The 14,820-nt window shown below is 45.3% G+C and overlaps 1 protein-coding gene across 1 annotated transcript in view; it reads right to left on the bottom strand.

Annotated features, from left to right (window-relative positions):
* ARHGEF2 (Rho/Rac guanine nucleotide exchange factor 2) overlaps positions 1-8,914 on the bottom strand; it is a 36,747-nt gene extending 27,833 nt beyond the window's left edge. Inside the window, exons 1-3 of the mRNA XM_044677196.1 lie at positions 8,903-8,914; positions 8,145-8,187; positions 6,725-6,836 (exon numbers count right to left, since the gene is read on the bottom strand). Coding sequence (XP_044533131.1) covers positions 6,725-6,742 — 18 coding nt within the window. The 5' untranslated portion in view covers positions 6,743-6,836; positions 8,145-8,187; positions 8,903-8,914. The remainder of the gene's footprint in view (positions 1-6,724; positions 6,837-8,144; positions 8,188-8,902) is intronic.
* Positions 8,915-14,820: the final 5,906 nt, after the last annotated feature.

Here is a 14,820-nt window from a genome sequence, read left to right as displayed (position 1 = left end):
CCGCGCCCGAGTGAGGGATTCGATCCGAGACATAATCCGGGGGGGGAGGGGGCCGGGGCGGGCGGGGGCCGCCCAGGGGGAGCCGGGACCTGCCTCGGACCCAGACGTCCAGCTATTGTCCGCGGGTCAGGATTGGGGGGAGGAATAGGGGGAGGGGTCCACCCAGCACGCGTCTGTCTCGGGGACAGGAAGTCTGACTCCCCCAGCTCAGCACCCAGCATCAGTTCCTCAAACCTAGTCTCCACCCCCACCGGAGCTCCAGGGGGAGGGAGGGGGGAGGAGCGGAGGGGTGGGGAGTCGGGTGAGGGGAGGGGGCAGTAGAGCGCCCGCTGAATGGGGAGGGGAGGGCGCCCCTCGGACAGAATCTCTCCTTCCCCTCTCTGAGCTCGTGGCGTTCTCCTAGCTTCCTTCCTCAGCCCTCCCCAGACCCAAGACCTTTCCGATCTCACTGGACTCTTCTACCCACCGCACCCCCACCCCCCACCCCCAGTCTCTTCCCCTTCAACTTCAGCCATTTGGAAGGGGGTGAGGTGGCAGGGGTCCACCCCTCCCCCCAACCCTCAGGTAAAGCTGAGATGGGGGTGGGGAAAGGTGGATCGGGGAAGGCTGGAAGGGATCAAAGGAACTAAATCTTTATTGTGTTAGGAACGCAGTCGGAGGTTAAAAGTGCGAAATGCCGGGTAAACGGAGTCCCTAATTTTTTATAGCCTAGAAAAGAATCCCATACACAGTCACTCCAGGGGAAGGCATGGCCCCCAAAGCGCGAGCCCAGCCCTCCCCTTCCGAGCACCGGGACCTCTCTTCCCCTGTCCCGGCAGGGGAGGCTCTTGCTGAAGAGAGTCCCTGACCTCTTTTGAAGGTTAACATCCGTTCTGCTAAGGAAGTCTGTCTTTATATTTAAGTCCCATTGCTCCAGCTACAGTTTAATTAAGTCTTGTGTTAAAAACTCCAAGCAAAGAGTGTTCCCTTCGCACCACTTTCTTCCGTAGGCAGGCCCAGCATGTTTTTCTGCCCTTCTTTGTATTTTTGTAAAACCGGTGTTAGCTCAGTACCCGGCCCAGAATAAGCACTTTACTTATTCATGGTGGTTTAATACTCTTCACCTCTCGGAAATTCTTCCTGGGGAATAATTTTGCTTTTAAGAAAGTTCCTCTTTGAATCTAACCTCAATATTCCTCACTTTGCAGCTTCTCAGCAGGTCCCACTTTTCTGAAGAAGCCAAGAGAAGGCAATTGTATACCGTCTGAGCTGGGGATTGGCCTGGTTCTGGTCCATGAGGGTGTGGCATACGTTAAAGAGGAACAACCTGGACGGAGAGAGCTAAAGCTGCTCTCTTTTTCTGCTCCCCTCCACCTTTGAAATCCAACTCAGCATTCTTCTAGGTGCCGGTTTTAGCTCCTGCCACTATTTTGGGAACTTTCCTCTTTTCATTGGCTGGGTTTGGCTTGGCTTCCACCCCCCCACCCCCATTAGTATGTTGTCTCCTCCCCTAGCAACCACTTTCCCAAGGTCACTATACAGATCTGTTTCCAAATCCAAGGGCCTTTTCTCAGGCCTTATCCTTCTTAACCTCAGTGAAGCCTTCAACACTTGCGCACTCCCTCCTCCTGGATGCTGCCTTCTCCAAAGGTTTTAGCTCTTTTCTGGTTCTGCTCCTCTCAGTGATAATTCCTGCTTAGCACCTTGGAAGGATCATTTATCCAAGTCCCACCCACTGTGTGGTTGCAGCTCAGGCTCCTTCCTTCTCCCATCTCCTCAGCTCTTCTAGATTCAGGTATTATCTGTGGGCAGGTGACATCCAGACCTTCATATCCAGCACTAGCTGGATGGCCTATCCATCCTGTATGACCTATCCAAATTCATCCTAGCCAAAACTGAAATCACGGTATTTTCCCCCAAGTCAACTCCTAACTTCCCTATTTCTGCCAAGGGCATGATTCTTCTCAACTCTTTGCCCTCTCAACTCTTGTATATTCAGTCCCAGGTGTCAATTCTGCCTCCATAACTTCCCTCATCTCTTCCTCTCCATTCACACAGTCATCACTCATTTAAGTCCTCCCAGCTTCCTCACTCCGATAGCCTCTTTGGATATTTTTCTCCATTCCTTCCTTTCCTACTCAGTGCTTCTTTGCAGCTCATCATGCCCTTCCTACATCCCCTGCACAGCTGCCCAGGGATACATGCCCAAAGCATGGGTCTCATCATGCCAATTCCTTGTTCAAGAAATTTCAGTGACTCTGCCTGTTTTGCCTTTAGGATAAAACACAGACTGTCCTGTTTGGGACTGAAAACTTTACAAATCTGTCTACCTTTCAGCCTACCTTTCTAGGCTGATCACATCATCCCTTCCTCCTTCTCTTTTCCATCCACACACTTTACATTCCTGCCCTACTGGCCCAATTGAAGTTTCTTGTTCACTTCTGCTTATCTTTTGGTTTTGGATCTTTACAAAGACCCGGAATGTTCACTTTTCTCACATCTGTCTCTTGGAGCTATTGGTTCCACTCAAGATTTAGCTCAAGTGACTCTTCCTACTAAAGGCCTTTCCCAACTTCCCCTGTTTTTTTTAAACAGTCATTTAAACAGGACCTATCAAGTGTTGAGCACTGTGCTAAATGCTTTACAAATATCATGTCATTTGATCCTTACAGCAACCCTGGAAGGTAGGTTCTATTATTATGCCATTTTACAGGTAAGGAAACTAAGGTAAACGGGTTAAGTGACATGCCCAGGGTCATAGAGCTAAGAAGTATATTTGAACACAGGTCTTCCTGACTGCAGGTTCTGCCCACTGTGCAACCCTCAATGTCTAGTACTTCCCATTCTTCAAAATCATTTTGTATATATTTTATATTTATCTATGTACATGTTGTTTCTCACCAAAAGAATGTTTGTTCCTTAAGGGAGCCTGTTTCTTTTTGGTCTTTGTATTCCTAGAACCCAGCACAAAGCCTGGCACAGACCAGGCACTTAATAAAGATTTTATTTGAATTCCTCATTCTCTGTTCTCTCTTCATTGCAGCCAGACATCTCCTGATCCCCACCATGCAGGCTTTTCCTAACTCTATGTATAATCTTTTTTCCTTTAATTGAAGAGGTGAGAGTATAAGTTAGCAGGATCAAAGGCTCCCAATTCCAGGCATTTTCACTGGCTGTCTTCCATATCTGAAACTTTCTCCTCCCTCAGCTTTCCTCAATGGATTCTTCAGGTCCCAGCTAAAATCCTACTCTCTTCAAGAAGGCTTTCTTCATCTCCCTTAATGCTAATGATTTCCCTCTCTTGATTATCCCCAACTCTGTCTTGTATAATCTGTTTGTATGTGATTGTTTGCATGCTGTCTCCCCCTTTAGAATGGGAGCTTCTTGAGAGCAGGAACTGTCTTTTACCTTTGTTTCCCCAGCATTTAGCACAGTGCTTGACAAATAGTAGGTGCTTAATAAATGCTTGTTTCCCCAAATAAATAAATGCTTATTTCTTTCCTTTCCTTTCCTTCTCTAAGTCGAGAGGAAGAATCAAGGAGAATGGCACAATAACCCCTTACATCAACTGGACCCAGGCGTCTGTACTCCATCTCTCCCAAAGGGCAGCCAAGCCTGACGAAATGAGCTAAATTTAAAAACAGCCTGCTAGAGGCCAGCCCCTCTTTCCCCTTCCCTGCTCCGCCCTCTGAGGGGCCCAGAGGAGGGGACAGGCTGTGGTTCTGTCCACAGAGCTAGGCAGGCTCAGGAGCTGCCAACTTACAAGTGAAGGACTTACAGATTTACACTGTTTTTACATACTAACTGTAATCTGAACAGAGATTTGAACCCTAATCCTAGCCAAGCCGTAGAAAAACGTAAGGCCCTTCTTGCTCTTTGCCTCTAAGCTCAGATAGATGTTGGGAAAATAAAAGGCCCTCCTCATTTCTATCTCCATCTCATCCATCACTCTAGTGTCAGTCCATGACCTCTTTCATAGAGTCCTTCCTTTGTGGAGATAGGATTTAGCCTTATTAAAAAAAAACAAAAACAAAAACAAACACAAAACATGCTCTTACCACCCAGATATCTGGGGGTATTTTGTCTCTGCTTTTTCTCCCTCAGTGCTTCCTCTTGAGCCCAGGTTCATCATCAAGATCCTGGGAAATCAATCCCATCACCCTCAACCTCCCCAGTGACACATCTCATATGAAATGATATTGTTTAGAAAAAAAGACCCTCAGCTTCCAAAATTCTGTAGTGGAAAGAATACTGGTTTTTGAGTCAGAGGACCTAGGTTCCTCTAACACTTATTACTTATGTGACTGGCAAATCTCTTAAGTTTTCCTTATCTATAAAATAAGGGGCTTAGCCTAGATAGATCTAAAGCTGGAAAGTCAGAGACTTATCAGGCTCAAAGTAGCCTCTACTTTCTTCATCTATCCAACATGAGAAGCATTTTATTTCCCACTGAGGAACAGGGAAAAAGGAATCTGGTACTTGGCAATGCCTGGGTCTTAAACCAGATGAACAAATTGGGCAGTGTGGATGGTTGGTTCTGTCCCTATTACATTGATCCTTAGCTAGGGATAGAGGAGAGGAGCTGAGGCATGGTTAAGCAGAAAACTTAAGATATAAGTGAGACCCAGGTATCCTACTTCCAGGGGTAAAGTAGACAACAGTGCTTGAAAATTCCTCAATGGATTTGTCTAGTTTTTCTAATATGTGATTAATATTTTTACACAAAAACATTTGAAACATGCTGAAAGGCTATTAAATTGATTGTCATGATCTATTATTTGATTGTTACATTGTTTATCTTTCAATAAAAGTACCTGATATTTTTTAATCATCCAAAAAAAAAAAGAAAATGCCTCAATGGAGAAGCTTATAAGGTGATTAGAGATCTTTGGGAGGAGAAAAGCTGGCATAAGAGACAACACAAGGAATAGAGAACTTTTAGCACTCTCCTTTCTGACCCATCATGCAACAGAAAGTAATGAAGATCTTATGCCCTTTGACATCTTAGGAACTGAACCAACAAGATGAGAGATCTGGGAGGGGAGTAGGGCCAGGGCTGAGAAGAGAGACATAAGAGGCTCCCCCCCACCTCCTTAGCTTTGTCCTAGCCCCAGCATAAGGAAGGAAGAGGAAAGCATAATTATTGCTACCTATGTGGTTCTGAAACACACTCATATGAAAGTTATATCCTCTTTGTGCTTAGTTGGACTTCATCTAAAGACAAAGAAGGCTCTTTCCCTGCCCTATGATTCCCTCCACTGAACCAGGACAGGGAGGGAGAAAAAAAGAAAAACAGGAGAGAAGAGGAGGCAACAAAAGATATATACAATGAGAGAGACAGGAAAAAAAAGAGAGCTTAGACCAGAGGAAGATAAAGAGACATAAAGAGTAAGCTAGAAACAGATTACCCTAAGGGGCAACTGAGAGCCAGAAATTGTGAGTGGGGAGGAGGAAATGTTGGGTGGGGAAAATTCCCAGACTTACTCTTAAAGCTTTTCTACTCCAACCTGAAACCAGGGTCCTGGATCACCCTCTGTTTATGAGAACTAGACTTTTCAGATGGGGTTAGGTAGCAGAAATTTGACCTCTAGGCCTCCTTTGGGTAGGGCCAGCTTCCTAAGGCAAACTCCACTTTGCAGGAAGAGAGGAATTTCATTATCTAGAATTTATCTGTCTATCCCTGAGCCTCTTGGGAAGAGGAGGCAGGGACCTTGGGACCTTGAGATTCTTGGTTCCAGTCTCCAAAGGTTTGAATTTCCTGAGAGAGAGAAAACCTCCTTTTATTTTTTTTTAAATATTTTTTTTAACCCTTAACTTCTGTGTATTGGCTCCTAGGTGGAAGAGTGGCAAGGGTGGGCAATGGGGGGTCAAGTGACTTGCCTAGGGTCACACAGCTGGGAAGTGTCTGAGGCTGGTTTTGAACCTAGGACCTCCCATCTCTAAGCCTGACTCTTAATCCACTGAGCTACCCAGCTGCCCCCCTCAAACCTCCTTTTAAAAGATCATCTTCCCATGTTTGTTTCTCCTTCCTCCTCAGTCTGTTTTCTTCTCTCTTTCAGTCTTACCCTACCCACAGCCCTTTGGTGAGAAGATGCTAATACAATCTTATCTTTACTTTCCCTCCTAACTAGTCCAGGAACAAGGGGGTGCTCTGGCTAAGAGAGCAGCAGAGAAGGCTCTTGTGTGGGCGATGTGGTTGGGAGGCATCTAGTGATCACAGATGGCTACAGTCAGGCTTCTTCCTCTTCCCTTTAAAATCATACCACTCCTTAACCCCCTACAGTGGTCACAATTGGAAAGTCTATGATTGACTCTACATCAACCTGGGGATGGTAAACAGCACAAGTGTATGAATATATGTACACATGAATACAAGAAGGTCAGCCCATGATCTAGCCTCACTTCTAACTGTGGTATCTGTCCCTAAGAAGAGTGTATTTTCCTGGTTATCTTTCAGCTATATGGGGGAAAGGTGAAGAGAGAAGTACCATACCAACCTTAAGCTTATAGAGCTTTGCCCTTCCCTGAATCCAGCTGACTACAGCTGGCAGCTAAGCAGGAGGGAGAGTTGAGGGATGGTAGACTGGGTTGGAACAGAAAAGAAGTGAGTTGTTAGGAGAGAGTGCTTGTCTGAATTCCCTCTTCCAAAATGATCCCAGGTCCAAAACCTTTGTTCAGAGGGACAGGAATTGAAGGGAAAGAAGAAGAACAAAGATGGAAGACCTGGGCCTCCAGTTGCTCCTACCTTGGCCTTGCCTGTCATGCCCCAAAGGAGGCTGAAGGTCCGTTGAAGGGAGCCGCCTGCCTGTTTTCTTGAGGGCTTTACGTCCAGCTGGCTGCAGCTGCCTCCCCAGAGACTGAAGAAATAAAGAGATAGCGATGGAGACAGAGATGGGATGGAAGGGAAAAAGCCACCTCCCAAAAGTCAACAGAGAGAGAGACTAGAGACACCATGTTGTACAGAGAGTGATAGATACAGTGGATGAAGACACTCAGAGAGTAGAAGGGAAACAGTGAGAGAAGGAGAGTCAGAAAAAACCTCAGAGAGACAGGTACCAACCTCTTCCCTCCCCTTCCAATTGACTGGACCTCCCAACTCTGGTTCATTTTATTCCTCTGTACCAGAGGATGGCTCCAAGCTCCTCCCAGTTAACCAGAGACTCCCCCCATCATCTCTAGAGAGGTTAAGGATCAGGGCTTGATTTCTTTTGGCCCTATCCAGACCCAGTATAGAAGCAATATGGAGTTTGGATGCCTTGGGGGGGTCATGTTTTCTCTGTTGCCAACCTCAGTGGTTAGGGAACCCTCAGTGACCTATACCTGCCCCCCCTTCTCTGGTTTGAGAATGGTCCCTGGGCTCATTGCCAGTCAGAGCTGAGTTTCCTGGGATTTCATCAGCCCTATCCCATGAGCTAATTCGAGAGGCTGAAGCCAGGAGGGGGCTGTGTCAGCTGGAGACTTAAGGGACCCAAAAGCAGAACTTAGCTTTTTAAAGGGCCCTTTACAATACTGACCTACTAAACAGGCCACAGCTGTGGGATTCAAACAGGTGCTGATTTGCATGCTCATTTACATGATACTTATTGAACTCTTCTAGCACTAGGTTTTCTCACCCAATGTGGCCTCTGGCCCCCTCCCTTCTTTTCTAGTATTTCCTCAGCCCCCACCCAGTTCTGCTCCTTTCCCATATCCACTGCCTACCCAACCCTCCTCAGGATTCCATTGGTCAATTATCTGTCAATGTCTGACCAATGGTCAAAGGTCATTGGCTTTCCCTACTCTCTCTTTCTTAAAAGCTGGCTTTCCCAGCCATTTTCTATCCTTTTGTTGCTGATACCCCAGTTGGAACCATATTCCTGTATCCTGGACACTCTCTTCTTCCTAATTTATTCTCTTTGCAGTAGTGATATTGGTAATCACCTAAGCCTCCATTCTTCACCTCCCAAGGGAAGAATGAGTCAAATCCCAAATCTTCCAAGGACAAGAGAGTTTCAAGGGTGCTCAGAGAAGTAGAAGAATTGAATTAGAAGCAGAAGGAGTGTAGGCTGGAGAGCAGTGTTTCTTAAAACAAAGTGACCTCTGAAGGTCACAAAGTCCCCCACCCACAGCCCTTTTGGTTGACCCACCCCTAGATTTCTGAGGGGCTTGTTAGGCTCTACACTCACCGGTTGCTGAAGTCAGGGCCAGGAGATTGGGGTAAATTCTCTGCTAACAAAAAAGGAGAGGAGATATGTCTGGCTAAAGCCAGACAAAGGCACTTACAGCTACCTCCCTTCCCCCCTCTACACCTTGGATCAGGTTCCCAGGGCTACAGGTGCCTATGACTCCATCCTCAGGGCGGGCACTGGGGACTTCCTGGAGGGAGGTTGAGGGCGGGGTCTGAGCAAAAAAAAAAAAAAAAAAAAAAAGCAAGCCTGAAAGCTAAATTAAAACATGTAGGGAAACTAAAAGGAAGTAAAAAAGAAACTGAAGGCGCCCAGTGTCTGGGTTCTTTGTTTTCCGTAAATGGGAAAACTGAGGTGAGGATGGATGCTTGGGATCAAATTCCTCAATTTAGGTAGAAGGGGAACCTAGAAGGATTGTCCAATAACTATAGTGAAGATGGAGGCTGGAGTTCCAGATGCCTATGTCCTGAGTCCCTGGTTTTAGATTAAAAGGAAAAGCTAGGAAGGTGCATATATTCACCCTCAACTTGGACAGGAATTTGGGAGGTTCTCCAAAGGGAGCATGATTAGGTGTATACTAAATTGTAATGAAAAACCAGGATACCTGGGATTCCCTACCTAGTCCCTATCTCTAAAGTTCCTGACTCAGGAAACAATTCAGTCTGGTCCCATACTTCAAGGAAGAAGGGGATATATCAATTGTTCCCTGCCTACTCCTCTCCATCCCCACCTCCATCCCACTCCCCAGCCTTACTCACCATCCAGATTGAAGTAGCCATCAATCCCACTCATGGATACAGATTTGGAGAGAATGCCACAGGCAGAGCCATTCAAGGGACCAGAGGATGGATGCTGGGAACTCTGAACCTATAATCAACCCAACACCCCCACAGTCCCCAAAAGGTTATTGAGTTTACCCTTCTACCAAACTCTCCCCATCTTATATCATTTGACTCCTTTCTAAATGTGGCCCTCCCAGATAGATGCTACCCTTCCTTGACTTAGAATTTTTCACTTTAGATGGATAGAAAATTATTATTACATCCCATCCTCTTTCCTAGCAGGTACAATTCAACTTTAGGTATTCTTGATGTAGGAGATTTAAAAAAGAGAAAAAAATCCTTACCTTCTGTCTTGGAATCAATATAAGGTATTGGTTCCAAGGCAGAAGAGTGGTAAGGGCTAGGCAATGGGGGTTAAGTGACTTGCCCAGGGGTCACACAGCTAGGAAGTATCTGAAGCCAGATTTGAATCCAGGATATCCCATCTCTGGGCCTGGTTCTCAATCCACTGAGCCACCCAGCTGTCCTTGTGGGAGATCTTTAAGAAGAAAATGGTCTATTTTGAATGGCATAGACTTGTGTTTCTCAGTCTGATTTGGTCAATAGACAACTGTAATAAAGCGAATGATTTTATGAATTACTCAGTCTGACTTGATCACCCATTCTGATTTGGAATGGAAGGAGGGAACCTTATAAGAACTAGTGAGACAAATGGCACTTATTTAATCAGGTAGGAAAAAAACGGGGAGGAAATGTAGAAAAGAGAAATGAGCAGAGCCAAGAGACCATTGTTGAATAGCAAAAGCAATATTGTTTGACAAATAATTGTGAATGTTCATCTCTAAAGAAAGAACTGATAAATAGAAGTATGCATGGTATAGTTTTATATATATATCTTTTCAACTGGTAGCCATCTCCAGTGAAGGGTAGGAAAGGAAGAAAGAAGATAGCTTGGAATTTAAAATGTAATGAAAGAAAGAAGGAAAGGAGAAAAGTGAGGGATAGTTTAAAAGGGAGGAAGAAATGGGAAAGGAGAAAGATGATAAGAACAAAAGAGGAAGAGGAGAAAGAAGGAAGGGATGAGGGTAATAAGGATGAGAGATGAAAATGGGGAATATGCATTCAGAAACACTAGTGGAAGGAATTAGGGTGTCAGGGATAGGACTGCTATGTGGCTACCCTCCATACCCATTGCTTTCTTTTACAAATGAAGGCTAGGCTGTCTCACCTTTTGGTTGTTTGGGAGATAAACTATAATTGGGCTTTGAAAAAGCCTGGGTATCCCCAGGTCTAGTTGAGGGAAGCCAGGCAGAAAAGTAAGGAGAATGGGGTTCTTGGGCCCTGACTGGATAAGGTACCAAGGCTGCAACAAGCAAAGGATCTGATGAAGAAAATTCAAACTTGCTAGACCTGAGGTACCCTTCTCTTTCCCTGGCTTTCCTGGGGCTAGCTATCCTCTTCATCCCCTTCCTCAACAGGTTTAAAACAAATTAAGCAGGTTGACTCAATGAGAATACATTCAGTAATCTAGATTATTTCTTTAATTCCTAAACACCGGGATTGTTGAAGAGCTGAGATGGGGAAACGTTGAGGGGGAAAGGTTCTAGTCCTCCTCGGAGAACCTTTTTGAGTGCCCAGAGGGCAATTCAAACTGTCAGTGAGCCCCGGGATCACCTGAGAGAGTTGAGGGAGAAAGTACTTGCTTTGGGCTGCTGGACAGAAGGGTGGGGTATTCAAAAAAATGTCCTTGGGCGCTGGGAAGAGGGGGGATGGAGCAGTAGCCTGAGTGCCAGCTCTGCACTTGTTCCATGTCTTCGACAATGCTGCTCTAGGTACACTAGCAAGACAGAGCTAGCACAGATGGGAGAGACTCCCCTACCTATTGGACCACTACTATTGTTTATCTGGGTCCCAGATACCTAGGCTTACCTGCATAATCATAGAATGCATTAATCAACAAGGAAGGAGTTTGTTTCAAAAAGTAATGAGGTGACTTAGGAGTCCACAGTTGAAAGAGAGAGAGAGAGAAAAAAGGTCCTGTTTCAGCCCATCTATCTGTTTTGGAGAAGTTCCTCACCCTTCAAATTTCAAATGTTGTGAGTAACTTAGGAAGCAAAAGTGTAGAGCAATCAGCAGACGAAATCAGCCAAAGATAGAGGCCCACTTACAGAAAGACAGGAAGCATAGAGGCCCCAAAAGACAAAGGGACAGAGAAGGATACAGAAAACGGCTGGGATGGGGAGGAAGTGTAATGTAGTGGAAAGAGCACTGGATCTCAGCCCTGCCAGCTTACTAGAAGTGACCTTGGGTAAGTGACTTAACTCTTTGGGGCCTCATTGACCATTTCTAGAAAAAGAAGGGCTAGACTCATAAGCCTTTAAGATGCTTTCTAATCTTAAACACATGATTTCTATTAAATGAAGAGTTATAGAGTCAAGGCAGATGGAGACAAATGGGTACAGCGACGAACTAAAGCCCAGATAATAGTATATTTTGAGGAGGGGAGTGGGAAGGAGTGACACTATCTTTGGTTTAGTGGGATAAGTGCCCAGCACTCATGGGGAAATACCATACCAGGTATTCAAGTTGGGCACTCTGGTCCTGAGGCCTCAGAATTGTCTCCAGTTCCTCCTGACTTTGAAACTCCCGGGGGTCTCCAGACCCCAGTTTTTGCAGGTTCCTGCTGAAACACACATTCACTTTACTTACATAATCCCTTGGCATCATGCAAACCCAGCACTTGGAGAGATATCAACAAGCACCAGATCAAAAAACAAGCATTTATTAAGCTCTTACTATGTGCTAAGCACTAGGGATACAGAAGAAAAAGGAAAAAACCCCAACCAAACCAAAGGAGGCTTGCCCTCAAGGAGCTTACATTCTAATGGAGGAGACAAAAACCTATTTGGTATATAAAAGACAGTTACAGAGTAGATGATAGAGAGGATGGTATTGGAAAAGGCAAGCTATAGAAGGTGGCACTTCTTGAAGGAAGCCAGGGATTCCAAGGGGTAAACGTGAGGAGGGGAAGGGAGCAGATATTACAAAAGCATGCACAAAGGATGAAAGCATTTTGTGTAAGGAATAGCAAGGAGGCCAGGATGGCTGGATGATCCAGTGCAGGGAAAGGCTTGGAAAGCAGACTGGAAAGATGGGAAGAGATCAGGCTAGGAACAGTATTGCCCAAGTTCATCTCTAGCTAGACTCTTCTGTCTCATGCCTTGCGGCAGGGGACGTAGGCCAGCCTAGACTGGTCTCTCCATTTGGCTCCTCTCAAAGGAAAGCAGCAGACAAGGTTGACCCCTGCTGGTGGAGAGTGAGTTTGTCCCAGAAGAAAGTTAGAAATGAGGAAGCCACGGGAGGGACAATAGTGATGGCAACTGGGACTCTCTACTTCATGCCACCTTCAGTTTTTTTTGTCTCATTGTTGCCTCAAACCCAATTCTCTGTTTGCCCTACACTCTCTGCCTTATATACAGAAGTAACTTTGGATGAGGAACTGGGATGACTGTAAAGCAATGAATTGGGAATAGACATCCAAAAGAGGCCTCTGAGCATCATTAGATCAGCTTCCTCAGTTCCTAGAGGCTGGTGGGATGCTTGGCTCTCCACACTCTCCTCTTTCACCCATCTTAGCATGAGGATCCGAGCTAGATATCATTCTCCTCAAACTCAGCCCAATCCAGCCTTGAACCAGTGGGAGATGTGAGAGATAGTATATTAACCAAAACCAAGGGATCCTGCCCAGAGGGAATGTGCCTAATTCCAAATGGCAGGTCCCTACACTCACCACTTACTCTGAACTGCTTCAGTCTGATCCTGAATATTTTCCTCCTGACTTTCTCCTCAGTGGGAGATTTTTTTTTAAACCCTTACTTTCTGTTTTAGTAACAGCTCTAGGCAAAAGGGCAAGGGCTAGGCAAATGCCGGTAGGTAACTTGCCCAGTATATCACAGCTAGGAAATGTCTAATGTTAGATTTGAACCCAGGTCCTTCCCTACTCCAGGCCAGTCAGGGATTTTCCAGGGGAGATGCCTCTATTTGTTTACCTGTGCCCTGCTCTAGGGGTGAGTAGACTATTCTCTTTATCACAGTACCGTGCTATGAAACAGGCCCATTTGTCTTTTCTCAATACCCTTCCTCTTAGAATAACTGAGTAGCTGAGAATTTATTCTATCAAAATCGAAGTTTTGTCCACTAAATTTGAAATTATGGAGAAGTTTTTTTTGTGCTAGCCTCAGAGTGAAATCAGTGGGTTTGCATATTACAGAAAGCAGGGTAGGAGAAACCATACTCAATTCTCCCTAGAAATCTCCCAATTTCACTTCTCTCTTCCTGTTTTTTAAATCTGCCAAATTAAAGGAGTTGGATGAGATCAACTATAAGGTTTCTCTTGGCATTGTTCATGATACTATGAAATCCCAAATTAAAGATGGATGTCAGGCTGAGGAAGTAAGTGAAGAAACAGCAGCTGAAGAGAGAGATGGAATCCAGTACTTAACAGAGAATAGCCAAGAAGGGGAACCCCATTCTCCTCCCCTTGTTTTCTCAATTCTCCAAAAAGTAAGAAGAAAGGATTAGTGGAGGAATTTAGGCCTACTAAGAGGGATCTCTAAGACCATAGGCTAGAACCTCCCAGAGTCTAATAGAGATTCTGAATTAGACACCTGAATTTTATCCATCTAAATCTCTTAGGTGACTAGAAGTCTTCCCCCATCCCCCAGCCTACTTATCTCACAAATCTGAGGACATTTGTATGCAGATGATTAAAGTGCCAAGACAATTAGTTCTTTTCACCATTCCATCTTCACCTAAATCTAGAATTTCTGCAAATATAGATGGGCAAATAGGGTACTTAGGTCCCTCAGCTTGAGGGCTTACCCTCCCACTGGATCATTGGCAGCATCCTGGAATAATACACTACCAGGTTCCCAACTGTGACGCCTGAAAGGGTCACGAACGTAGTTTTGGGAATGGCGGGCATTTGGTCTTCTTCGAAGGGGTACTGGCTGGAAGCCATCTTCCTCCTCCTCCTCCTCCTCTTCTTCCTGAGACTGCCCACTAGGTTCCACAGCTGACAGGCATCTCCGAGTTCTTCCTTGGGGCACTGGATCTCCTCCTGCCAGGAAGGCTTCTGGGATTTCGTCATTCATGGAAGTGGCAGATGGGTTGGCCTAGGCAGAAGACAAAGAAAGGTTGGGGGAGGCAGGTTGGGTCCTTTTCTTCAAGGGCCTCCTGCACTAGAGATGAAGAGCAACAACTCTCATATCCTTCCAGGCTAACTTACTAAATCTCTTTCAGGTTTGCATTTTTTTTTTAAAGCAGGGTAATCAGTTTCACCATCCAACTCTGGTTTCTGCTCCCCTGAGCAAAACTTCTCTCATCCTATCAACTGCACCCTCTCTCAAATGCAAAAGCATCAAGTGTTTTACTATGTGCTAGGCATTAGATAGAAATACAAACAAGCAACCTATCCTCAAGGAGTTTACTTTCTAAGAGAGGAGGACAACACATATAGAAGAGTTATTTCTAGGGAAGCATGTTTTGGAAATTAGAAGAAATGTCGACTGGGTCTAAAGGGTTCCAAAGGACATTGACAGGTTCTTTCCAGGAATGGTAGTGTTGATATGAATACTATTTCTAGAGCTATCATTTGAAAGGGGTGGGGCATGCTCCATGTGATGTGGCATGGAGATGAGTGGGGAAGGGGCAGATGGGTCCATACCACCTTCTTGGAAGGAGACACTTTGGCATCATTGCTCATGCTAAAGTATATCCTCTGAAAACTGCCTGTTTATATCCTTTGACCATTTATCAACCAGGGAATTCTTGTCAATTTGATTCAGTTCTCTATATATTTGAGAAATGAGGCCTTTATCAGAGAAACCTGCTGT

Source organism: Gracilinanus agilis, chromosome 4 (assembly GCF_016433145.1).
Source record: "Gracilinanus agilis isolate LMUSP501 chromosome 4, AgileGrace, whole genome shotgun sequence".
Lineage (NCBI taxonomy): Eukaryota > Metazoa > Chordata > Mammalia > Didelphimorphia > Didelphidae > Gracilinanus > Gracilinanus agilis.
The sequence above is the reverse complement of the archived record's forward strand: the minus strand, read 5'-3'. Positions and strand labels throughout refer to the sequence as shown.